This window comes from Saccopteryx leptura, chromosome 2, assembly GCF_036850995.1.
Source record: "Saccopteryx leptura isolate mSacLep1 chromosome 2, mSacLep1_pri_phased_curated, whole genome shotgun sequence".
Taxonomy (NCBI): domain Eukaryota; kingdom Metazoa; phylum Chordata; class Mammalia; order Chiroptera; family Emballonuridae; genus Saccopteryx; species Saccopteryx leptura.
Window position 1 is genome coordinate 351,067,703 of NC_089504.1, and position 26,650 is coordinate 351,094,352.

General features: G+C 39.3%; 1 protein-coding gene across 5 annotated transcripts; it reads left to right on the forward strand.

Annotated features, from left to right (window-relative positions):
• Positions 1-120: 120 nt before the first annotated feature.
• Positions 121-26,650, forward strand: LUC7L3 (LUC7 like 3 pre-mRNA splicing factor). Of its 5 annotated transcripts, none has more exons than XM_066364565.1 (12): positions 121-368; positions 12,190-12,256; positions 15,592-15,631; positions 16,931-17,075; positions 17,438-17,512; positions 18,330-18,434; positions 19,692-19,853; positions 20,269-20,552; positions 21,112-21,272; positions 24,518-24,658; positions 24,764-24,863; positions 26,207-26,650. In XM_066364565.1, the coding sequence occupies exons 1-12, from the start codon at positions 270-272 to the stop codon at positions 26,238-26,240; spliced, it is 1,413 nt and encodes a 470-aa protein (XP_066220662.1). In that variant the 5' UTR covers positions 121-269; the 3' UTR covers positions 26,241-26,650. The 5 variants fall into 5 exon arrangements, with proteins under 5 accessions (XP_066220662.1, XP_066220663.1, XP_066220661.1 ...); XM_066364566.1 differs by having other exon boundaries at positions 25,309-26,291; XM_066364564.1 differs by having other exon boundaries at positions 24,764-26,291.

The window sequence follows — 26,650 nt, forward strand, 5'->3', positions numbered from 1 at the left end:
GCGGCCCAGCCTCAAGCAGACCCCGCCCCTGGGCCGGCGGAAGCGGACCCGACCTCGCCCTCCCAGACTTGGGCGTGCCCCTGTGAACGCACGCGCGAGCACGGCATGCTGGGAAAGCGCTCGCGCGGCGGCCATTTTGTCTTATTGGCTTCTTTTTGGAGGAGGCTTTTTCGGCCTGCGAGCCGGCCGAAGAGGTTGGCGGTGGTGTCGCTGGTGTTTTCTTCAGCGGGTGCCAGGGCTGGCGGGAGCAGCCGCCCGAAGGAAGCACCATGATTTCGGCCGCGCAGTTGTTGGATGAGTTAATGGGCCGAGACCGAAACCTCGCCCCGGATGAGAAGCGCAGCAACGTGCGGTGGGACCACGAGAGCGTAAGTCCCGCGGGCCTTGGGCCTGTGCCCGGGCACCGGCGGGGGGGAGGGGAACGGCGCGGACATGGGCCCGCGGCGCGATTCGGGGCCGGCGTCAGGGCCAGAACCGAGCCGCTGTTGAGTGTCTGACCCCGTAGCCTGAGGAGCCCGGGAGCATGGCCCGGGAGGGAGTAGTCCGCCCGGATCTTGGGATGAAGAATGATTTGTTTTTGTTGTTTCAGTATCGAGGAAGCGTAGAAGGCCCTTGATAGAATTGAAAAGAACCTTAACGGGGCAGGGAAACGCGGGAAAGGAGGGAGTATTTTATTATATCAGAGGCTCCAGAGTTTTCACCTCACTATGGAATAGGGAGAAGGACAAATTCTTCCGTTATTTGGGTTGAGCGTCGTATTTAAGCCGAAATTTCTGGCCAGGGTTAATGGTAGAAGTCGTGGCAGTGTATTAAGTAACGGTATGGTTTCTGAATGGATGCTTATGTAGGGAAAGAAGTCTTAGTAGAGGTCATAACTTAGCAGGGTTTAATGTCATGATTCACAAATATTGTTGATAGCAGCACGTTCTAGTAAGCCCTTCATGTAGATGGTTGTCAAGGCTTTCTTCTTTCACGTAAAACTCATTTGGTTCTATTAACCCTGTGGGTAAGGGTAAATATTATAAGCCTTGAGACTTTCACAGCTGAGACTTGAGAGGCTCACCCAAGATCTGTTGGCAAGTGAAGTGACGAAACTAAATCTTTGTGATCCTGTTTACTTTCCATAATTCTGTGCTGTTGGTTCTCTGAAAATACCTTATGTATTTCAGGTGTTTTGAACATTGCAGCGTAATGTTTGTTTTAGGTCTTCCCTGAAAAACAGCTGTAGGTTTTTAATTTTATTTGGCTTGTAGTTATAATCAAACAACATCGTAATTTAAAAGCAGTTGCTTATCAAAATACGGAGGAATAAACGAATACACTTTTTAAAGAAGTTAAATGTTTACTCTTTGAAACTAGGCTTTGGTCAGAGTAAAATCTCTTGCAATGCATGGAAACAAATTAGTGCTCCATGAGTCCTTTCAGCACCTTCAAGTATTGGGATGCTGTCCGATTCCAAAGTAGTATGGATGGAGTGTTACGGTAGAATTTGTACATATTTGGCATTGACCTCAAGGGAGGTGAAGTTTTTTAAAAGCTTGTAGATTTTTTAATATTTTGAGTGTTTTCCTCTACTTGTCTAAATAGGAGACAGATAGTTTTGTTGATTGTCTTGACCCTCTTTTTTTTTTATAGGCATTACTTTGTCACAGTGAAGTAACTTTCTTCTACCATTTAGTAATCTTCTAAGCTTTGCTCAGAGGAGAACATCATGAATTAGTTGATGTGCAAGTAGGACATTTATCAATTCTGAATCAAAGTGAAAATTGCTTTTGATTGTCTCCTCCTCCACCGGAGCAGCCTCTGCTGGTGCCTCCTTGGTTTTTTTGGACACGTGTTGTGAAGAAACTTTGTTTTCTTGGTGGTATTTACTGCCACTTTGAGTCATATGTTATGGGTTTATAACATCAGCAATGAGGTGCTCTCAGAATAGCAAAGGTTTTATGTCATCTCAGCTATAATAAATCTGCTTTCCTTCCGTTTTAATGCTTTGCACCGATTTAAACTTTTCGGTGCTTCTCACCAAAATATTTTGTGCCTTAATGGCAGATTGCACTTCATTCTAGAGTATTTGTAAAAGTCAGTTACTGGTTTTTCAGTTTCAGAACTGCAGGGGAAAGGTTGGCACTGACCAACAACAAAGCACATGGCCTCTTCTAAATAAGTGGGAATTACTGTAAGGCGCAGTAATGCCGGGGAAGGTCATGGCATCACTTCCGGGTCATTTGCATGTTTTATGCTGTTGGCTGTTAGTGCTAAAATCTTGGCTTAATTGACAACTCCAGCAAGTGCTGTAGGGGTTTCACCAACACTGTAACCTGATACAGTATTCCAAAATAGTTTAGCATTTTATTTGTATCTGAAATTTTTTCTTTGCAAGACTTCTACTAGTTGGGAAAAGCAATTTCAGCTGGGTGGGGTTCTTTTGTTTAACAGTTGACATGGAAACTTGACCTCCGTGTTAAACATAGTTCCTAGATGCCCATATCTAACCTGTAGAATATGTGGGGAGTTGTTTAATTTTTTTTTTTTTTTTCATTTTTCTGAAGCTGGAAACAGGGAGAGACAGTCAGACAGACTCCCGCATGCGCCCGACAGGGATCCACCCGGCACGCCCACCATGGGGCGACGCTCTGCCCACCAGGGGGCGATGCTCTGCCCATCCTGGGCGTCGCCATGTTGCAACCAGAGCCACTCTAGCGCCTGAGGCAGAGGCCAAGGAGCCATCCCCAGCGCCCGGGCCATGTTTGCTCCAATGGAGCCTTGGCTGCGGGAGGGGAAGAGAGAGACAGAGAGGAAAGCGCGGCGGAGGGGTGGAGAAGCAAATGGGCGCTTCTCCTGTGTGCCCTGGCCGGGAATCGAACCCGGGTCCTCCGTACGCTAGGCCGACGCTCTACCGCTGAGCCAACCGGCCAGGGCAGTTGTTTAATTTTTATTGAGGGATAGAGAGACAGGAACATCGATCTGTTCCTATGTGTGCCCTGAGGATCGAATCTGCAACTTCTGTGCTTAAGGATGATGGTCTCCGGCTAGGGCCTGACCTGCAGGATTTATTTTAAAGGCAGTACTGTACTGTTCTGCGTCTCGTCTCTGCCCTCATTCTAATTCTGTTTGTCTGGGGGAAGGTCCCAGAAATCTATTTTAAAATGGCCTCTTATGCATTCCACTGCTTCCTGATCCACCTCTTAGTCCTGGGTTCTTAATTGTTAGTAGCACCTAGAAAAGCTTTTTTTTAAGTGAAGGATGCATCAAATTATCAACCTTCCATTTATTTGTATGATGTGTATATAACCATTATCAAAGTCGAGTCTTGGAAAGTGCCATACTGAGATTAGTACTTAACAGGTGTTTCCACCTTCTTTACAGATTGCTCTGCATCTGAGAGAAAGAAGTTTTCAGCTGAAGTCAAATCAGCTGTAAAACTGTTACAAGGATGCATTGGCACACCTCCTTGCCTCATTTGTTAATATTTTATTTCTTGAGATTATTAGTATTCTGTATTAAGCAGTTTGCTCCACTTTGTTAATCCTAACCAACCTCAGTAATGAAGAAAAGCTATGATTTTAGTTGCCTTGTGAGCACCTTTCAGTTAGTAGTGTCTCCATAAGATTTCAATGTTTGCCAAAGAAGGCATAAAAAGCTTTGTTATTTGATTAGGTAACAGCAATTTTGTAGTTCAAATTGAGGTTTTTGCATTGTAGCTCTCAACCCATACATGAAATTATGTAACTATTGACTTATGTCTGTTTCTAATATTACCTAAAATGAGATTTCTTTCATCATTTATCAAATTCAGATATGCCCTCTATTCAGCGGAGTTTTAATGATTTATGAAGGGAATTGAACTAAATGTTCTTTTCTGAAATCTTCAGAATGTTAGCAAATACGGTCATTGACACTAGAAGTTAGTTGGAAGTAGTTTAGAAAAAAAAATAAACTTCTGTCTCCATTTTTACTTGTGAACTTTTAAGTATTTTACTAGATAGTTTAAAATTTAGTCACCAGAATAGTACATTTTAAGTGTTGGACTTCTCAGAATTGGCAGCAGTCTGTTAATACACACACACACACACACACACACACTGCTGTTTACTTTTTCTCACCAAAACATATACAAGAAATCAGGTGAATAGTGTAATGAACTTCCCGTGTACCGTACCCAGTACATCAGCACATGGCTAATATTTCTTTAATATTTCCTGCCCCTTACATTGAAGAATTTCATCACTTCAGCCTTCAAGACATCATTATGTATTTCTAAAATACAGACTTAAAAAAAAAACCCTACAATATTATTATCACACTGAAAATATTAAGGTATTCTTAAAATATTTGATTGCTTTAGGGGAAAAGTGCACGTTGTGTGTACACTATATCATTAGATTTGATTTCTTCACAAGGGGAGAAGATAGCTTACGTTACTAATGCAGTGTTTTTTTATTTTATAAAATATATTTAATTTACTCATCATTTGTTACTTTAAGTTGGGGAAATTCCTGTATTTATTCAACAAAAATGTATCCTTCAGCTATAGAAGTATATAGCATAATACAGATACAGCACTTGCCGGAGAGAACGCCAGTCTGGTGGCAGACATGTAGGAGTAAATGCTTTCATAATACAATGTGCTAAGTGCCACACTGGGGAAAAGTACACATCAGAGGCCCATCTAACCCAGACTGGGGTACTCAGGAAAGGCCTCTTAAAGTGACCCTAAATACTAGGACTTAAAGGATTAGTAGGAATTATCCTAATAAAGTAGGAGGGAAAATGTTACTAGAGGCTGGAGAAAATCCTAGGCCTGAGAAACTAAGTAGTGTTGTAGCTGAGGACGTTGTTTAGGGAGGGGGCATGTGGGTAGATGGGCAGGAACATGGTTTTGAATGTTTTTTTTTAAGTCATTAAAAGTTAGGACTGAATTACATTGAGAAATAGTTGAAGGCAGGAAGAGATTTTTACTGTCTGGCTGCTAATGAAAAATTGATTAAAAATTTATCAAAAGTTTATGAGGGCAATAAAAAGACTGAACCATGACTGCAAAGATATGTGGTAAAGGCATGGAAGTGAATGACAGTAGAAAGTGTGATCACCATAATAGCTGAAACATGAAACTTACCAGGGGCTGGATTTTTAAAATAAATTATTATATTAAAGCTTTCTCTTTTGTATATATTTTGTCTTTTAAAAAAACAACAATGAATTCAACTCTTAGCTTAAAAGGAAACATTTGTTTCTTATTTGTTGTAGTCTGTTTAAACCAGCAATTTTCAACCTTTTCATCTTCTGACCCACATAAACTGATTACTGAAGTTCTGTGACACACCAAAAATGTTTTTTGCGCCTGACCTGTGGTGGCGCAGTGGATAAAGTGTCGACCTGGAAATGCTGAGGTCACGGGTTCGAAACCCTGGGCTTGCCTGGTCAAGGCACATATGGGAGTTGATGCTTCCAGCTCGTCCTCCCTTCTCTCTCTCTCCCTCTCTCTGTCTTCTCTAAAAATGAATAAATAAAATTAAAAAATTAAAAAAAATGTTTTTTTACCAATCTGACACACAAAAAATAACTAATTTTGATTCATTCATATTGGACAGTTATTGTTGAGTTGGCTGCTGTCATTTTTTTGTTTGACAATTTAAGGGAAAAGAACTCAGTGCCCTAGACTAAATAGTTGGGTATCACATGTTTTAAAAATTCTTCTGGCACATTGGTTGAAAATCACTGAGTTAAACTACTAATGGTGGAGGTAACTAAAGACTACAGAGTGAAAGGTTTATGGGGTTTTTTTTCCCAATAGGAAAATTTTGTGGTATTCCTGGATTTTAAGTGAAGAAAAAGTGACAGTTTAGGTCCCTCTCAAAATATTAAGTTGACTGTTGGCAACATAATACATTTAAAATGGGAGTAGATTATCAAAAACAAATTGAATAAGCTTTATGACTGTTTATAAAATGGAACTTGGTATCTGGTGGAACCAATTACTGCCAAGGTTATTAGTAACTTAAAATACTAAAACGTGCTTTAAGATATATACAGGATTTTAGCTAGGGACCTATATTTATAGGTTGTCATAAAGGCATTCATATGTATGTAATTTAATGATTTGAAAGCTTGACTATTTGTAAATAATATATAGCTTACCTGGCCATTGGGGTGAGAGACAATTAGGCATTCAACTGGTTTTGGGAAAGCAGTTTAAGAAAATAATGCAGCCTGACCAGGCGGTGGCACAGTGGATAGAGCTTTGGACTGGGTATGCAGAGGACCCAAGTTCGAAACCCCAAGGTCTCTGGTTTGAGCAAGGGGTCCCTTGCTCTGCTGCAGCCGCCCCTCCAGGCACAAGGCACATATGAGAAAGCACTCAGTGAACAACTAAGACTAAAGAGCCACAACGAAGAATTAATGCTTCTCATCTCTCTCCATTTCTGTCTATCCCTATCTGTCCCTCTCTATGTCTCTGTCACACACACCCACTCTCACACACTAACCAAAAAAAAAAGAAAGAAAGAATAATGCAGACAGCATTGAAAATATTTGGTTGGCTCACGGGAGAATATATTGCTTACTGTTGGAATTAAGTGTAGGTATAAGGAAGACAAAAATAATGAGCTATTACTTAATGTACTTTTGTGATTGGAAGTGGTCTAAATGGTTGACCAGAACTGATAGTGAATTGAAGAAATAAATGCTAACTAAACACAGGACTGTTTCTGTTAAGGTGAACGTTTTTGTTTTTAACTTGACTTAATTAGCTTTATTAAGTGATTCATAAATCTTATGGATTGGGCAGCACAGCATCCCATCTAGCAACTAGAAGGGTGCTCCCTAAGGTGTAAGTCTTAGCCAGCATTTTCCCACTAAAATACCCCCAAAATGTGTAAGTCCTTTTTATATTAAATAACATTCTCTCGTTACAGGTTGATTCCATTAATGTTTGGAATTGATTTTACTACTTTGCTTTTCTTCTGAGTTTAGAATCATTAAAATGGTTTATGGAAGTAAACATGCTTGCTTGTGATAAAAGATTAAAATTTAACATAGAAATAAATAGTGAAAGCCTGTCCTTGCCTCACTTCTCTGTAGCCAATCCCAACTTTCCTAATAATTTACAAACACATACACATATATTATACATGTAAGTGAAAATTGTCATAGCGCCCGACTGGGATCCACCCGGCATGCCCACCAGGGGGCGATGCTCTGCCCATCTGGGGCGTTGCTCTGTTGTATCCAGGGCCATTTTAGCGCCTGAGGCAGAGGCCATAGAGCCATCCTCAGCGCCTGGGCCAACTTTGCTCCAATGGAGCCTCAGCTGCGGGAGGGGAAGAGAGACAGAGAGGAAGGAGAGGGGGAGGGGTGGAGAAGCAGATGAGATGGGCACTTCTCCTGTGTGCCCTGGCCGGGAATCGAACCCGGGACTCCTGTATGCCAGGCCGACGCTCTACCACTGAGCCAACCGGCCAGGGCAGTCATAGATATATTAATAAGATGTTTAACAACTTTCATTTATACTGTGGAATCTTTGGTTGATATATAAATCTACTTTAATTTATTTAGCTTAGCTATTTGTATCCTGGTGGATATGTAGATTATGCCTAATTGTGCCTTTACCAACCAAGCTTCAGTAAGCATTCTGCCTCTTACAGCTGGGTCACTTGTAGTATAGGTTCCTAGAAAGATAATGACTAAGTTAAATGCTCTACACATTTTAAATTTTGATAGATGCTGCCAAATTGTCCTACAGCCCTCTATTATTTGGAATGTCATTTTCCCAACACTGTATCTAACACCAGATGCTGTTTTAATTTTGACAATTTGGCTTTAATATGAAGGTAACCTGCAATTAAAATTTTCTAGTCAGATTTTTAAGATTGGCTATATTTCTGCATTCTCTTAACTGGTAGTGAATTCACTAAATAAAGATTTACCTCTTGTCACTGGTGTTGCCTGACTTTATATTTATCAAGAAGATAAGTCACAGTCCCGTCCCCGTCCCCCGTCCCCCGTCCCCCCCCCCCCTCCCCCGTCACACACACAAAGCTCCCACCTTTGATTGTCAGATTGTTAGGTCCATGGTGGACTTTTATTAAAATCTTATTATTGCCTGAACTGTGGTGGTACAGTGGATATAGCGTCAGCTTGGAATGCTGAGGTCACTGGTTCAAAACCCCAGCTTGCCTGGTTAAGGCACATACAAGAAGCAACTACTACAAGTTGATGCTGCCCATTCCTATTCTTCCTTTCTCTAAAGTCAATAAATCTTTTTTTTTAAGTCTTATTAATAAAAGATTGTGTTAATATTTTTAGTTAAACATCCTTAATCCCTGGGGAGGGTTAAAAGCACTCTGTTGCTAGAGTTTATTGGCTGGAGTAACAAATGTTTTGATGTACAGTACATTCATTACTTTGCAGCAGTGTCTGTCCTAAGGAGAGTTGGAGTGGAAATAGCACAGAACTGTACAGTATTAAGAAAAGTGTTCTCATTTAGATTCTGTAAGTAGCTAAATCCCTTCAGGGCAGGTCATGTGGTTAGGTCTCAGTTTTTTGTTGCAAATGGAGTGATTGGACTAGATTATAGGTAGTAGTAGTTGGCCCACAGGCTGGTCTACATAGTACCTAAAGCTTTTTTTTAACTGGTGGGTAATATTTTAAAAATCAGACTGATTTACCGGTTTCTCCCAATTTAACAAACATACATAGTTTAAATTTCACAGTCCCACTGTGAATGTTTTATATTGTCTCCTTTTTAAAAAGGAAGAAACAAGGCAAAGTTTGTAGTTCATAGTGGGTAAGTGGTGGCCAGAATTCAAACTCTACACTACATTGCCTTTCTGAGAGTTCCTATTCATAGTTGCCTGTTTCATACTTTGTCTTTTCACTTTTCCCTGTATCTAGACTTACCTTGTAATCTTTCCTCTTCTGAACTTAAGAGCCAGTTTTAACTTCACCACCTGTTGTGACCTGACATTCCTTTTGTTTTTGGTGTTGTGTGTACAGTCAACACTGGAGTGGGTCTTGTTCTAGTATTTCCAGCATTGTTTATAGCACATGGTGTTAAATGAATGTTGAAGTGCCATCTCCCCCCTTTTAAAATTTAAATGCCATTTTATTCATTCGTTCATTTTAGAGAGGTGGGGGGCAGGGAGATGAGAAGCATCAACTTGTAGCTGCATCACTTTAGTTCATTGATTCTCATATGTGTCTTGACCAGGGGGCACAAGCTGAGCCAGTGACCACATGCTGGTGACCTCAGTTTCAAACCTGGGATTCGGCATCCCAGGTCTACATACACTCCACTGTGCCACCACTGGTCAGGCAAATGCCACTTTTTAATTAAATGCCATATAATACTTAATAGATTTAAGAGTGTATTCATTCATGTATTTCATTGGAAAACTGACTTAGTAATTTAGATTTAGTGTTTTGACCACTTAGAATCTACTATTTTTTGGAAAACCTTATTCATATAAATAAGGCTTAGATTTCACAATAAAACTTTAAATAGCTCTAGAAAAATCAGAGACATTTAATCATCAGTTTTAGTAGTAATTGTTAGTTTTACAGAAAAATCATGATATATGCTAAATCCCAAATTCAGGTCCATTTGATTTCATTAATATGTGTTATTTATTAAAACTAAAATTCAGTAAATACTGTGTTGTATTTCATTGCCAAAAAAGTGATTTTTGTCTTAGAAATACTTGGTTATATTTTAAAGTTGGAAGGGACCATTGAGATATTTATTCCTTTTGTTTAATGAGCCTTTTTGTGGATCGTAGAGATTGGCCCAGTTTAAGTGTAAGAACGATGTTATGTATGATGACAATAGAAGTTCTTGAAAACAGTAAACTCAGTCTTTAGATAAAATCCACTTCCAAATCCCAGAATGTATTTCTGTAAACATGGGAAGTAGAAATGAAAATAAATGTATATGTCAAAGTAAATTGCACATTGATAATGAAGTTTTCATACTTTTAAGAGCTGCACATTAAATTTAGTTTTTAAATTATTATATAACCCTACAATTTGTAGCTATAAGTAACATTAAATGCTGGCAATAACTAGTACTAAACTACAGTATATATTACATATAACTTAGAGTTGTGAGAAATTTGTTAAATAATTTTGGGGCCCTTGGAACCAGGTTAATAATCTGAAAGATACAAAGCATATTCATTATCCTCTCTTCACCAAATAAAAGAGATTCTTAAATTATTATTATTATTATTATTATTATTTTGTATTTTTCTGAAGCTGGAAATGGGGAGGCAGTCAGACAGACTCCCGCATGCGCCCAACCGGGATCCACCCGGCACGCCCACCAGGGGGCGATGCTCTGCCCATCCGGGGTGTCGCTCTGCTGCGACCAGAGCCAATCTAGTGCCTGAGGCAGAGGCCACGGAGCCATCCCCAGCGCCCGGCCATCTTTGCTCCAATGGAGCCTTGGCTGCAGGAGAGGAAGAGAGAGACAGAGAGGAAGGAGAGGGGGAGGGGTGGAGAAGCAGATGGGCGCCTCTCCTGTGTGCCCTGGCCGGGAATCGAACCCGGGACTTCCGCACGCCAGGCTGACGCTCTACCACTGAGCCAACCTGCCAGGGCCTTAAATATTTTTTGAAGTTGAGTATTGGCATTGGTTTTCTGTTGTGATACACTTAAAATGGATGCAAAGTTTAGCAAATCGCTTTAATAATTAGAAAAATACATAGCATTTTAAAATATTTTATATGGTTCTGGCTGGATAGCTCAGTTGGTTGGGGCATTATCCCAAAGTTTAGGGTTGCTGGTTTGATCCCCCCGACAGGGCACATACAGGAAGAGATCGATGTTCCTGTCTTTTTTCTTTCTCTAAAATCAATCAGTAAGTAAAACGAAAAGGCAGAGAGACTTAAAAAATTTTTATATGAACATTGGAGGTTTGGAAATAATTTGAAAAACTACTAACAACATATAGAGCCTTTTTAATAGTTGAAGAACAGTGTTTTAAGTTTCAAAGAGTAATGTTTAAATCAAGTATTAGAAACACTTCTAAAGAAAATGGTACAAAGATATGTTTTAGGACTATATGTAACAGCAATATTGCTATGAAACAATCTTTCAGTGTTTAGGCATGATTTTTTTTAAGTCTTTGTTGACCTCGTTTTTCTGGACACAGCTATGGAACTACATTGCTTCAAACAAGTGTACAAACAATTGACCTTTGAGGCAGAAAACATTTCATATTTTGCATCTGATTCTAACTGTCCAGAAAGAACTCTTACTCAATCTTAAATTTAGCATACCCCCTTTTTCATATGTCATAGTTGTGGTACATTGATAATTGACCCAATAGTGAGGAAACATTAGGAGATATTTTGGGATTTTGCTTACCAGGTTTTGGTGTGCAGTATTACATAATTAAATATAGGATAGTCTGGGAATACACCTGAAGACGTTATATGAGTACCAATGGGAGAAAATTAAAAGTCAGTTTCACGTTAATCCCCCATACCATAGAAACCCATCAGAATCACTCAGTAAACTGTTGATGTATATGAAAATAGCTGATAACATTTTAGGGCAAGTAACAGGATTTCCTAAAACACTGAACCAGATTGCTTAAATTAGTGTCATTTAGACATTGGTTCCCAAATCTTAATCTGTAAATTGGTTCTGGTCTTTAGCAATGTTGTATGTGAATAAAAAATACTATTATTTTTCTGGGTATCTTCCCATATTTGTTGTTGTTAAGGGAGTGGTTAGTGATATTTAAAAAGCTGGTAACTCTTTATCAGTCTTGCGCATTTTTTTACTGAAATGCAGGAGTCTTGAGGTCACTAATTCACCTAAGATGGTGTAAGAAATGAAATCACCTACTTCAGCGGTTCTCAACCTGTGGGTCGCGACCCCAGCGGGGTCGCCTAAAGCCATCGGAAAATACATAATGCATATCAGGTATTTACATTCGAATCATAACTGTAGCAAAATTACAGTTATGAAGTAGCCACCAAAATTATTTTTTGGTTTGGGGTCACTGCAACATGAGGAACTGTATTGCGGGGTCATGGCATTAGAAAGGTTGAGAACCACTGACCTGCTTGATTAAAAGACAAAATACAGAAATGAGAAAATACCAGTAGTTATTTGGCACCTTTTCTAATACAGTTTTAAAACTGAACAATTTTTAAAAAGTTACATACTTTTGTTTTTCACTAGGTTTGTAAATATTATCTCTGTGGTTTTTGTCCTGCGGAATTGTTCACAAACACTCGTTCAGATCTTGGTAAGTGAATTTTCTTTGTAACTCCTCAAATTTATGACTTAAAATGGTACTTGATAATTCTGAAAAGTTTTTTCTTAAAGGTTTGTTGATAAAGGAATTTCTTTCCTGGCTTAGATTTCTGAATGTATTAATAAATGTCAGTTTAGTGAAATACACAATACATGTGTCTGTTTACATTCCCTCCCGAATTACCTTCACTAAAAAATTTAAAAACAAAACGCTTGTAAATGGAAGAGGAGATAACATTAGAGATGTCAACAAATTTTTGGAAGATGACAAGTGGATGGAAGAGTAGCAGCAAATTCAACAGAGCAGAGAAACCTATATCCAGAAAGCCTGCGAAGGGGATATTAAACAGAAGCGAGTGTTTGATCAACCGAACCCTGGCCAGGCTCAGGATTGGGAGGCTCCTCGTACCATAGAAGGCCAAGTTGAGTCATAGGGCCAGAAATGACATTAATCTAGTTAAGGGTTTCTCAACCTTAGCATTTGACATTTTGAGCTGGGTGATTCTGTTGTTTAGGGGTTCTTTCTTTTGTTTTTTGGGATGTTTAACAGCATTCCTGGCCTCTAGATGCCAGTAGTAACCCCCAGTTGTGAAAACCAGAAATGTTTCCAGGCATTGCCAAATGTCCCTAGTGAGCATAATTCATCTCTATTAAGGACCACAAGTCTGTGGTCAGATTCTTAATGTGTGCATGTAGTGATTCTGCCTCTCTTACCCCTGTGCCCCTGGAGACTAGAGGGTTACTTTCCGGAGCAGTTAAACTAAGGAGACTAGTTCAACTGAATCACAAAATGTAAAAAAAAAAAATATATATATATATATATATACACACACACACACACACACACACATATACTATTTATATAGAGAGAGTGACTAGGCTCCCAAGATGGTATATAACTAGTATTATTTTAGAATCATAAAGAAAAATTAATTCATTAAGCACAATGCTTGCCCTAGAGCATTAGGTGCACATTAGGGCTGGACGAGTCTTAAGTTTTGGGATTCCAGACACAGCACAGGGCAGTAAAGAGTAAAAATGAGACTGTAAGAGATTAAATGAGTCTATATACTTAATAGTGGGGTTTTCCTATTCCCTCCTCTGCCCTGTTCCTAGAAGGATACAGCCAGATGTTTTTCCCCAGGCAGAAGAGAAGAGGATTCTTTAGAGAAAGTGAACAGTTCCCGAGAAGTGATCTACAGGTACTGACCCTTGGGGAGTTTCCTAAAAGAAAGTCTTGCTGCCTGGTTGTCCAGTGGTAAAGCTCATGCTAGTTGACAAACCCTGCCTGTGCATATCAGCTTCCGGTCAGATTTTAGAAGTGTTTTGCCAGCCAAGGACATCAGTCACCACACATTTGAAGAAAACCTTCAACACAAACGATTAACCAAAACGAACAGTAAAAAAGAATTCAGTGGAGTTAGAGATAATGGGGAAAGCAGAAGAAAAATTATTTTAAGTTTTAACTAAATTTAGCATCAGAAGTACAAGAAGCTGTCAGGAAGGATCAGATGCTGTATAAAAGTGGAACTTTTGAAAAACCAGAAGGCACTCTAGAAATGAGAACTGCAGAAATCTGAAATGAAATCAGTGGAAAGGTTAGAATAAAATGAAGGAAATTTGCTGGGATGTTGGACAGAAAAGATTAGAATATCAGCCCAGCACTCTTATAGCTCAGTAAAGGTCTAGATAGAGAAAACAGAAGAGAAGGGAGAGAGTTTTTAAATGTGTAGCACAGAAGGCTAGATTAGCCTCTAGAGCAGGGGCAGTCAACCTTTTTATACCTACCGCCCACTTTTGTATCTCTGTTAGTAGTAAAATTTTCTAACCGCCCACCGGTTCCACAGTAATAGTGATTTATAAAGTAGAGAAGTAACTTTATAAAATTTATAAAGTAGAGTTATAGCGAAGTTAAAGCATATAATAATGATTACTTACCAAGTACTTTATGTCGGATTTTCACTAAGTTTGGCAGAATAAATCTTTATAAAACAACTTACTATAGTTAAATCTATCTTTTTATTTATACTTTGGTTGCTCCGCTACCACCCACCATGAAAGCTGGAATGCCCACTACTGGGTGGTAGGGACCAGGTTGACTACCACTGCTCTAGAGTGAATGTGTTTTTCATGTATGCAGCACAGTGAGTGAAAAAGATGCATACCAAGACGCACAGCGTGACATTTCAGAATTCCAAGGGTGGGGGTGGGGCACACAGTACTGTGACTCAGAATGACCTTAGATTTGTCACTAACAACACTGGAAGCGTGAAGATACTGGAGAAACGCCCTGAGGATTCCGAGTGAAGAACACTTTTACCCAGGTTGGCTGTATAGCCAAACGTGAAAGTGTTAGGGTGAAAAGAGATTTTCAAGCATGCAAGGTCTCAACAGATTTATCTCCCATGAACCTTTTCTCTGGAAACTCCACTAACACGTGGGCATAGACCAAGAAGGAGAAAAACGAAATCCAGTGAACTGCATCCAATACAGACCAGAAAAGAATTTCTCAGGATGACAACTTTTAGCTTAGAAAAGAAGCAGCCCAGATTGAAGAGATCAGAAAGCTCATGGAAGAAAATGAAGCTGATTTTCCGATGTGTTTTCAAACTTGAGGGAAGTTAGTACGGAGATAGTTTCTATAGCCGAGTTAAAGTGTTTGAGAAGAATTTGGAAGTAAACAGAAAACTAAACAAATGAAAAATTCCAATAAAGTATGAAGTGTATTCAAAGCGTCATCATAATGCACCTTTTGTTTGGTTCAACAGTTAATAGCACTTGCATAGTCAAAATAAAAACACTATCTATGTAACTGAAAATTTTGATGCCCAAGAAAAAGGAAAATAAGCATAGAATTTATAAATATGGAAAAATATCCAGAAGAAATAGCTAAAAGTAAAATTGGTAGCTTTTTAGAGGCGGGGAGGGACAAGACTAAGGTGCTTTGCTAGTCTTGTACTGTTTGACTTCATATGGAAATAGTCAGAGTTTATGTCAGTGGTGGTTCCAAGCAGTAGCCTGCCCTCCTTAGTTTTTTTCCCCCTTGGGTGGCAGTAAAGAACAATTTTCTATTTCGTCCTGTTCCCTCTTAACATGTAATTGCTCTCCATTATCCTGATCTCAAGGACCAAGGAAAACAGTTCTCCTGTGCTTATTTGGGCATGTTGCTTCATGCTTCAGTAGGCTCAATTTAGGTATCTCCAGACTACTCGAATGATAAAATGCATCTTTTTTTACCTTTTTTGAAGAACTTCCTTTTGTTTTGGCAAGAGAAAATATTGCGGTCACCAGTTCTTTGTATACATTCATATTTCTCTTTTTCTTCAGGTCCATGTGAAAAAATTCATGATGAAAATCTACGAAAACAGTGAGTTACACTTTTTTGACCCCCTTCCCTGCCTTTTCTCTTCCAGTCATTTGGTTTAAAGGGGACAAGGATTGAAGAAGTAATTTTTAATTTTTTTTTTCTTTTCTTTTCATTTTTCTGAAGCTGGAAACAGGGAGAGACAGTCAGACAGACTCCCGCATGCGCCCGACCAGGATCCACCTGGCACGCCCACCAGGGGCGACGCTCTGCCCACCAGGGGGCGATGCTCTGCCCATCCTGGGCGTCGCCATGTTGCGACCAGAGCCACTCTAGCGCCTGAGGTAGAGGCCACAGAGCCATCCCCAGCGCCCGGGCCATCTTTGCTCCAATGGAGCCTTGGCTGTGGGAGGGGAAGAGAGAGACAGAGAGGAAAGCGCGGCGGAGGGGTGGAGAAGCAAATGGGCGCTTCTCCTGTGTGCCCTGGCCGGGAATCGAACCCGGGTCCTCCGCACGCTAGGCCGACGCTCTACCGCTGAGCCAACCGGCCAGGGCCTGAAGAAGTAATTTGAATTAGTGTAAAATGAATGTCTGATAGAGGTTCTGTTCATTAGCTAGGGGTGGTAGAAAGTCATGTAGCTTCAGTAACGATACATCACAGTTGCTTTTTGACAGCCCTGGATTTATAAATGAGACTTGTTCAGGGTCACAGATCAGTGTAGTGGTGGAGCTAGTGTTGAAGCACCTAGATTTGCCTGGTTGTAAAGTCTATGCTCTTAACCAAAAATAAGGATAACTAGTACCTTCCACTTACTAGGAGGAGAGCCTGCTAGAAGTTCACTTCTTTTTTTTTTTTTTTTGTATTTTTCTGAAGCTGGAAACGGGGAGAGACAGTCAGACAGACTCCCGCATGCGCCCGACCGGGATCCACCCGGCACGCCCACCAGGGGGCGACGCTCTGCCCCTCCGGGGCGTCGCTCTGTTGCGACCAGAGCCACTCTAGCGCCTGGGGCAGAGGCCAAGGAGCCATCCCCAGGGCCCGGGCCATCTTTGCTCCAATGGAGCTTCGGCTGCGGGAAGGGAAGAGAGAGTCAGAGGAAGGAGAGGGGGAGGGGTGGAGAAGCAGATGGCCGCCTCCCCTGTGTGCCCTGGCCAGGAATCAAACCCGGGACTTCTGTATGGCAGGCTGATGCTCTACCACTGAGCCAACCGGCCAGGGCCAGAAGTTCACTTCTTAAACACTGAGTGTACCCTTTAGCCTAAATGCAAATGTCTGTGAAACTAGTTGAGATAAAATATGTAAGTTGTAATAATTAAGGATTTGGAAAAAATGTAATGCTTATTTATTTTCATTTTCGTCAGGTATGAGAAAAGTTCTCGTTTCATGAAAGTTGGCTATGAGAGAGATTTTCTGCGGTACTTACAGAGCTTACTTGCAGAAGTGGAACGTAGAATTAGACGAGGCCATGCTCGTTTGGCATTATCTCAAAACCAGCAGTCCTCTGGGGTGAGTATGAAGTCAGTTCACAGTCTTTTTAAAGTGTCTTTGTTCTCTGAAGACCTTTCTAGTATTGAAACCTGAGTTCAGGTTTATTCATTACTTTGTGTTCTAGGATGACATAAAACTTTAAAAGACTTTATTTTCCGTCTTGATTACTAAATGTAATACTGATTTTGTGAATCATAAGAGTTTTCTCTTAAATACCTATAACTGACAATATGTAATTGACTAACAGAAATTGAAGATAACTAAGTTACTACCCTTGTGAATCAACATTTTAATTATTAAATACAATATTTTGTGCAGTGTGTGAGAGTTTAAATATTTATCATTGTTTTTTTTCATTTTGATAATTTTGTCTTTAACAGGCAGCTGGTCCAACAGGCAAAAATGAAGAAAAAATTCAGGTTCTAACAGATAAAATTGATGTACTCTTGCAACAGGTAAGTACTGTGTGCATTAGCGTGAGAAAATGCTTGGAATAAACACTTAACCAAAAAAGATAAAAAGGATGGCAAATAAATAACATACTAAGGTGTTCAATGTCCTAAGGTAAATACAGACTAAAACCACAATGAGATAACTTGCTGTACACCTATTTGAACAGCTAAAACTAAAAAGACTGATCATACCAAGTGTTAGAGAAGATGTGGGCAAACTGGAACTGCTGGTGGGATGTAAAATGGTGCAGAAAAATAATGGGAAACAACTCAGATGTCTATCAGCAAGTGAATGGAGAAACAAATTGTGGCATGTCCATGCAGTGGAACACTACTCGGAAATACGAAGGAATTAATGACATGTAACAGTATAGATGGGTTTTAAGATAATTAGGCTGATGAAAGAAACCAGTTATCATTACCCCCCACCCCAAGTGCATAGTTCTACTTATATAAAATTCTAGAAAATGCAGAGTAATCTCGAGTGTGAGAAAGCAGATCGGTGTTTGCTTGGGGAGGAGGCACTACAGAGGCCTGGGGAGACTTGGGGTGATGGGTTTTTATTATGTAGGTGAAGATACTGGTGTCATGGATGTCAAAACGACACATTGTGCACCTTGATAAGCAGCTTATTGCATGTCAAGCACACTTCCTGAATGCTAGAAAATAATCAAAGGGTGAATTAAACACAAAGAGGCTTCGTAAACAAAACCAGAGACCCAAAACAACCACAGTAATGAAGCAAGGGGGGGAGGAAAATATTTCGATATTTTAGCTAAAGAAGAGTCTTGAATGCTTTTTTTTTAAATACCCCCCTTAGATTGAAGAATTAGGATCTGAAGGAAAAGTAGAAGAAGCCCAGGGAATGATGAAATTAGTTGAACAGTTGAAAGAAGAGAGAGAATTGCTTAGGTCCACAACATCGGTGAGTAGCAACTTCATTTTGATTTACCCAGGCTGTTTGCTGCAAATTACTAGGAACTATTCCTATTTGAGAACCTCTGTAAACAATTTTCTAATATCCTAAATTAAGAATCAGCAGACTTTGTTGTAAAAGGCTACATAGTAAATATTTCAGACTTGCAGACCACCCTATTCTGAGGCAGCTACCTACGTGTGGCTTTGTATCCAGTAAAACTTTTTACAGAAATGCACCTCTAGCTGCTGGCTTGCCAACTGATGCTTTATAGCAGTGGTCCCCAACCCCTGGGCCGCGGACCACTATCGGTCCGCAGAGAAAGAGGAAATAACTTACATTATTTCCGTTTTATTTATATTTAAGTCTGAACTTTAAAAATGACCAGATTCCCTCTGTTATATCTGTCTAAGACTCACTCTTGACACTTGTCTCAGTCACGTGATACATTTATCCGTCCCACCCTAAAGGCCGGTCCGTGAAAATATTTTGACATTAAACTGGTCCATGGCCCAAAAAAGGTTGGGAACCACTGCCTTATACCATGAATATTCATTTGGGCCTGTTGTATACCTATTAGAACAGCTAAAAAGGACTGACTATACCAATATTATAGATGTTGATGGTAGAACATAATTGGTCATTGGTTCCCAACTATTGAATAAGATATATTCAGAGTATGCTCAATTTGTTTCTTATTTTATTTTAATTTGGGGGGGGGGGAGGAAAGGGAGAGAGTGAGAAGCATCAACTCATAGTTGCTTCATTTTAGTTATACACTGATTGCTTCTTGCATGTGCCTTGACCAGGGATCAGACCTTGGGCTCATGCCGAGCCAGCGACCCTTTGCTCAAGCCTAACCTTAGGGTTTCAAACCAGCAACCTAAACTTTCTGGGTTGACACTATCCACTGCGCCACCACTGGTCAGGCCTAAATGATTTCAAAAACATTTTTAATATGGAAGTGACACCTTCATCCTGTTGAACCTAAGCAAGAAATGAATTTAGACTCATAGCTTTCTTAAAGATCATTTAAATTTTTCAGTTGAGTGGTGAGGACTGCACTTTCTGGATGAGATGAAGAGTTAGTTATTGTTGTCACCTTTCCCCTCTAAAAGTTGGCCAGTTACTGCTCAGTATTATTGTTGGGGGAATGGAAGTAGCAATTCACAAAATTACAGATCTAGTATTCTAAATGTTAAGTAATCTTTTGGGATTTGTTTGTTTTCTCTTCCTCAGACATTTATAACTGATTTATCGTTTTAGACAATTGAAAGTTTTGCTGCCCAAGAAAAACAAATGGAAGTTTGTGAAGTGTGTGGAGCTTTTTTGATAGTAGGAGATGCCCAGTCCCGGGTAGATGACCATTTAATGGGCAAACAGCACATGGGCTATGCCAAAATTAAAGCTACTGTAGAAGAGTTAAAAGTAAGTTTCTTTAAAACACACATTTTAACCACAGCTAAAGGTGGATTACATAGATAAGAACCTCTTGTTGATATTTTGCCTGATGTGTGTTATTGGAAGCACTGCTAATCCCTATAAAATTTTACCAGTCAGATTAGCAAAGCACTTTATTGGGTTGCGGAGTGGAGGCTTGATCAGAAAAACCTGGGCCCTTCTTCACTCTTTAGTGCCAGGAATTTGGGGTAAACTATTTCTGGGGATTTATAAGTAATGATTTTTTTTTTTTTTAAGTAAAATATCCTGAGTATGTATGTAGTGTTGGAATATCCTCTTTAGCTTATGAAGTTTCATAAGTTGGTCAACAAATGCTTCACATTAGGTAACCATTGTTTGACAATGTGTAAAAGTCTATAAAAATTGAACTTAATTTTCTTAGGAAAAATTAAGAAAAAGAACCGAAGAACCTGATCGTGACGAGCGTTTGAAAAAGGAGAAGCAAGAACGAGAAGAGAGAGAAAAAGAGCGGGAGAGAGAAAGGGAAGAAAGAGAAAGGAAAAGACGAAGAGAAGAGGAAGAAAGAGAAAAGGAAAGGGCTCGCGACAGGGAGAGAAGAAAGAGAAGCCGCTCGCGTAGTCGACACTCCAGCCGGACCTCGGACCGCAGGTGCAGCCGGTCTCGGGATCACAAAAGGTCACGAAGCAGAGAGCGAAGGCGAAGCAGGTTTGTAGAGCCGATGAAACCGTGCTAGCACACGGTGAGCGTGCAGTCAACGGTAGTGATTATGAGTGTCATACTTGGTACTTGGGATGGTCTCAAGTGTCATTAAGTTCGAGGAGGGATTATGAAAGTTGAATCAGTGAGCTGGTCCACCCTGAAGGCAAAGTCTATGCTATTTCCCTGCTTTTGTCCTGATTGGTCCTAAGAAGATATTTAAATCATAAGTTATTTTAGGTAAGGTTACCTACTTTTGCTTTGAACAACATTAAGCATAATTAAGAACTAATGTAACTAGTTCTTTAAAAACACAAAAACAGGGAAATTTTACCTTTTTAATTAGTTGTGATTGAAGAAGGTAATGATAACTCTCAGCACTGTTTGAAAAATCTGAGGCTTTCAGTTCTTAAGATTTCTTGTGTAAATGTGTTTTAGTAGCAGATTATATTCATTTGCCTTTGAAGGTAAGTTTAGCTTAACCTTGTTATTCAGTGGTATATAATTCTCGAAGGTTTTTATTGTAATATTAGCTGAAATTGCTTTCATTTTATTTTAAATTATTAAGAAGTAGAGATCGCCGAAGGAGCAGAAGCCATGATAGATCAGAAAGAAAGCATAGATCTCGTAGTCGAGATCGCAGAAGATCCAAAAGCCGGGATCGGAAGTCGTATAAGCACAGGAGCAAAAGTCGGGACAGAGAACAAGATAGAAAATCCAAGGAGAAAGGTTAGTTTATGGGAGCATTTGATTCATAAAAAGACTATTTTCATGCTCTTGTCTCCTTCCTATTCTTTGGACATAGGCAGGGTTCCATTTTGAGCTGTGTTCTCCTATTTGTGGAACAGGGAGCATTGTTCTGCAGGAGACGGGCGCTATATTCCCTTCGTCGCTCTGATTTGTGTGAATGACAGTTGACCTGGTGTTTTCGTAGAACAAATTAAAACCACATTCAATTAATAGCCTCAAGTTGTATCATAGATTCTTCCAAGTATTGCATTACCTTTCAGCATATTTAGGCTGTAGCATATATTAACTTAATTATTGGCAGCATTTTTTAAAAATCTGCTGTAGTGTTCCATAATATGTCTTGCAGAGTAAATGTTCATTGTTGCATTGGTCCTCGTGTATAACATTCATTTAACTCAGTAATTCTCAGTCCACAGACGATGAGTCTCTTACATGTGTCTGAATCACATATTCTATTGAAACATCCTTTTTGTATGGTTTTCTGTGACATTCCAGTAGCTGGTTTACTGCACACTATTAATGGATTCTCATTTTGTCTTTGGCATGTTTCACAAGGGTATTCTCATCCTTCAACTTGTCTTTATTGAAAGATAATTCGTTTCTTCATCAGCGTCTTCTTTATTCATTTTCCTCAGATTCTTTGCGCATCTTTTCATTTTGTATTGGGCTGTACTGCTTTGCATGAATTTCATGAATGAAAGGGCTTGTTTTTATTTTTCTTGGCTCGGCTTAGTCCATCCTGTGCTGCCTCTCTGTGTCCGTGTTTGACCACCAGCCTAACCTGTGCTGCCGTGCTGGACTTCGTGCGGCACTCATTATCTTTTATGGAACTCTCCTATGGGTTGTTCTTCTAGGGGCTGTTATGAGGCCGTATTCAGGGTTTTGCTAGGTTGAGTTAGAGAACTAGCAGCCCAAAAACTAAACTATTTTTTTTCTTTTATTTTTCCTTAAATAAGTGCACTTTTCTTTTTAAAAGGTATTTATATATTGGCTTTTCCTACAAAAAAATGTTAAAAGGTAGGAAACAGGCAGTTTTTTAAACTTACACCCATGACCTTTAGTATTTATTTATCACTTAAGTTCAGGAATTACCTCTGTGATTCAGAAGGCTACAAAGGATTAACTGGTTTTCCATTAGTCTTAAAGTTTCAGCAGTTTTGTAAGACTGTCTATATAATTTTTGCGGTGAGGGGTCAACTTTTAAGAGGCAGATAATGAAGTCAGAGATCAAATTAATCACTTATGTTTAAGGACTAAAGCTCTTGGGCATGTATGTCATCATTCATGTTACTTAAAATAGTTGGATTGGTTGTCAGGGATAAAAGTTAGCTAGCTTTCGTAGCAGTCTGGGTTCACAGTTGAGCAATAAATGCCACTGGCCTGAATGAAAACAGACATGTTCGTGCAATTTATGAACAGAGTAAAAAAGATGTCCTGAATTGCTTAGCTATAATCTAATTGTAGTAATGACATCAGAGAAAATAAAACTTTAGTAAAATAAGATGTGTTTAGATGTAGACAAATGGGTTTCCTGGTGAGGTGGAGGAAGAGAGGCTTGTCTCAGAGAAAACTTGGGAAGGTTGGGTATGCTGTTACAGATTTATCTTCAATTTTGGCATCTCTTAGAAGTGATATGAATTAGTGGCTTTTGAAAATTCCATGTAGCCACTGAGGTACTCCCAGGTTTATAAATGACTGAAGGCCTGAACTTTGAGGCCAGATATAAACAGAGCAAACCCTCGATAATGGCGAGTGAGAGGGAGTTCACTGCTCCAGGTGCTATGATGAAAGCACTTTAGTTCCACAGATGAAAAGTGGTTTCTCACACAGACCTATTTTTCTTACCACCAACCAATTTAGGAGTACTCTCTTTGTCAAGAGAGTTCCTTTTTTTTTATACAAAGCCCTAAATCCACCACACTTTGTGGATATCCTTAGGACTATTAAGATCTACCATATTTACATAGGGCAGAAGATAAGATTATTGGACTGACTACTAGTCCTCTACGGGGCAACAAGACGACTCTTCCTCATTGAAGCTACCTGTGCACCGGAGAAGCCCATAAGGCACAAAGGGAGGACTTTCCCACAAGGTCAGTTAGAGCACACAGTGTTCATAAGTGGACAGACAGACATGAAGCAAGTCCTACAGTCAGCTCCTCGGACATTGCTTTGCATTTTGCAAGTGTTATGGACTGATTATGCTCCTTCATATAAGATCTTCAGTTCTTACATTCTTTGAATGAGTGACCCCATACCATACTTTGTTTCCATTACCATTTCTCTCCCAGTTATTAATGTTATGTCTTAACACCTTTGTCCAGACTCTGTAGAAGGTTCTGCTTCTCTTAAACATCTGTCTTATGAACTGCTCTGCTAGACCAGCTATTTCTAACTTAGTTTTAAGGAGAAAAAGTCACTTCTCCAGAATGTTTGTAGTTTGCTTTAACATTTTCTATAGAAATCTTTTGTTAGGCAATACTTGGAACTGAAAAGGCTAGACTATCTCTGTACCACATTTTACCTCTCGTCTGAGGCTTCACCATTCCAAAGAAAACAGCAGTAGAAAAACATGGATCACTTTTTTCATTCTTCATTTGCAGCTGAGTTGAACTTTAATTTTTCCTTTTGGAAAAAACTCTTGAGGTGACCTGTATATTACTCAGCAAAGCATGGAAGTTCAGTAGTTGGATTGGGATTTAAGATCCACTTTATTTTCACTGGGCTTGTCCCTCTTGGGCATTCAGATATATAGCAATATAAATAATCTTCTGCATTTAAGAATAATTGGAGAACTATGCCAATTAAATGTTCGACTTGTCTAGTTTTTGCAGTTATTATTTTTACCTTTTTAACTTAATAAATTTACTTCATGTGAACACTGCTTCTGTGTACTGTCTTTCATAGCTTTCCTTTTACTTTTTGGTGTTTTTTACTCCAAATAAAACATGCTAAAATGTTCACTTCTGCAGTGATTTGGAGTTGCCTGTACTGTAGCTTCTCTCTAGTCTACGAACCCGCCCACTCTTTTACCTTTTGTTTTCTCTGCTGTTCCGTCCTCATAAACCACAGACTGTCTCTTCGATAGACTGACCAGACTTGTTACTTGCAATCTGTGGGAAGTGATTGTCTTTTTCATCTCTTTATTGTGTCACTTTTCAAAGTATCATGTGTGTATTGTATTTTACTTTAAAATCCATGATCAATGTCTTTTTTTATGGCAGAAAAGAGGGGCTCTGATGATAAAAAAAGTAGTGTGAAGTCCAGTAGTCGAGAAAAACAGAGTGAAGACACAAACAATGAATCAAAGGAAAGTGATACTAAGAATGAGGTCAATGGGACCAGCGAAGACATTAAATCTGAAGGTGACACTCAGTCCAATTAAAACTGATCTGATAAGACCTCAGATCAGACAGAGGTAAGTGTACTGTTTCTCACTTTGATTAGGGCTTTTTGTTACTGTTTGACAGTGCAGCGTAAGTATGCACAGATGAAGACGGAGCTAAGCCGAGTAAGAAGACATACCTCTTCTGAAGGAAAAGACAGTGTAGTCCTGCAAAACATTTTGAGGTACATTGTTTTGTCTCAGCTATTTTGTAGCAGACTCGTGCCCTCTTAGTGTGCCTCTTTGGAAATTACTGCCCACATTTGTAATATAGTCGCCATTGAAAAAGTTAATTATCCTTTTTTTAGGGATTTTGCTGTCATTTCTTTTTTATTTTTTTTTAATAAAAAGGTTGAACTGTTTTTTCTTTTTGGTATTAAGTCCATCTTGTGTTGGTACATTGGCAGAGACATATGCTTTAAAAACTTAAAATATTTCTGAGGCACATGTTGGACTACTTTGTTTTAATTAAACTGCTAGTTATTTCTTTGTCAAGGATGTTTCTAGTTTTTTGCTTTATTGCCTTGCATTCTAATGCAGTTTGTTCTGTAACTCGAGAGCCAGTAGCATTGGATTGATGGAAGTGTAGGGTTTATGACTTATTGCAGCTGACTACCATACCTCACACAGCGTTGGTGTTGTGAGCGGCCCATGAAAAGCCAAATTAAAAATCAAGGATTCAGTCAAACTAAGCAGGTACTCATGCCAGGTACTCCTTTCTCTACCCACATCCATGTTTGAATGCTGTTGCCTGTGATCTTTACGCTTAACTGTTGTGTATCTTTTTTTGTTCTTTACAAGAAGCACAGAGGGGTTTTTTGTGTATTGCGTGAAAACTTATATAAATCAAATGTTAACAGAATGGAATTTTTTTTCAACTGTATGTAGGGATGCAGTGGTGCCCAGAATTAGATATCTTTAAAGAATTTTAAGTACAATAAACACTTCATATTATTCGCCTTGTTACATTCAATGCAATTCTCAAGTCTTTAAGAGGTATGTGTTTAATATTTCCTACTGTGTAGGAGAGTTTGCAGTCAGCCATAGGCGTGTAGGCGTAATCACTGGCTGATACATTTAAAGCGGCGGTTACTAGCAAGGGTAGACACCTTCAGTCTGAAATACAAAGAACTGATTAACCATATGGAATGAATTTGGGTTTTTAAAGAACTATTAAAAGTCAGGTTTCTAAAGAGTTCTTAAAACCTATATAAACTGTTCATTCTTTGGGCTAGTGGCATGGGATAGAATATTCCTAATGAAAGGAAGTACCAACTAGTTGATTTCTCAATGGCATTCCCTTTCTGGGACATCGGTCACGTGATGTCTGCGAGCCATTCCCACGCAGGCAGGCAGGCAGGCAGGCCCAGGGTTTAAGACCACACCGATGCCTTGATAGTGACAAAGGATACAGAAACTTTCCCTGTACTGACTGTTAGCAGTTAGTGACCGGGCCAACACTTAGTCATAAAAGACTGCCTTTTACATGTTGTCTAATTATCATTTTTCCCCAAATTTTACATTATAGGACTACTGTTCGAAGATTTTTGGAAGAAAACTGAAAACGGCATAAAGTGAAGACCGACATTAAAATGAGGTGACAGAAAACTATAGTGGCATAGAAAAAGTATAAAGCGCAGTTAGTTGTTTGTTTGTTGTTTTTTTTATTAAAAATTAATTCAGGACTGATGTGACCTACCAGATTTCAGAACATGTGTTGATGTCATATATGCCACTGAAAACTTAGGTCATGTATCATTTTTTTTCTTTAAGACTTTTTAAGAAATATTACCTAAACATGTGGCTTGCTCAGTGTTTAATTGCGAGTTTTCATTCTTGGACTTTGAAAACGGGATTAAACGTTAGTATTTGTGTGAATCAGACTAAGTGGGATTCCATTTTTACAACTCTGCTCTACCTAGCCTTTGGATTTAGAAGTGAAAATAAAGTATCTCTGACTTTCTGTTACAAA

Excerpts from the sequence above, each read along its gene's own strand:
- LUC7L3 (XM_066364564.1), top strand. The coding sequence starts at position 270 with ATGATTTCGGCCGCGCAGTTGTTGGATGAGTTAATGGGCCGAGACCGA. Across the intron at positions 17,513-18,329 it reads TTGATGTACTCTTGCAACAG|ATTGAAGAATTAGGATCTGA; the intron begins GTAAGTACTGTG and ends TACCCCCCTTAG. Across the intron at positions 20,553-21,111 it reads AGAGAGCGAAGGCGAAGCAG|AAGTAGAGATCGCCGAAGGA; the intron begins GTTTGTAGAGCC and ends TAAATTATTAAG.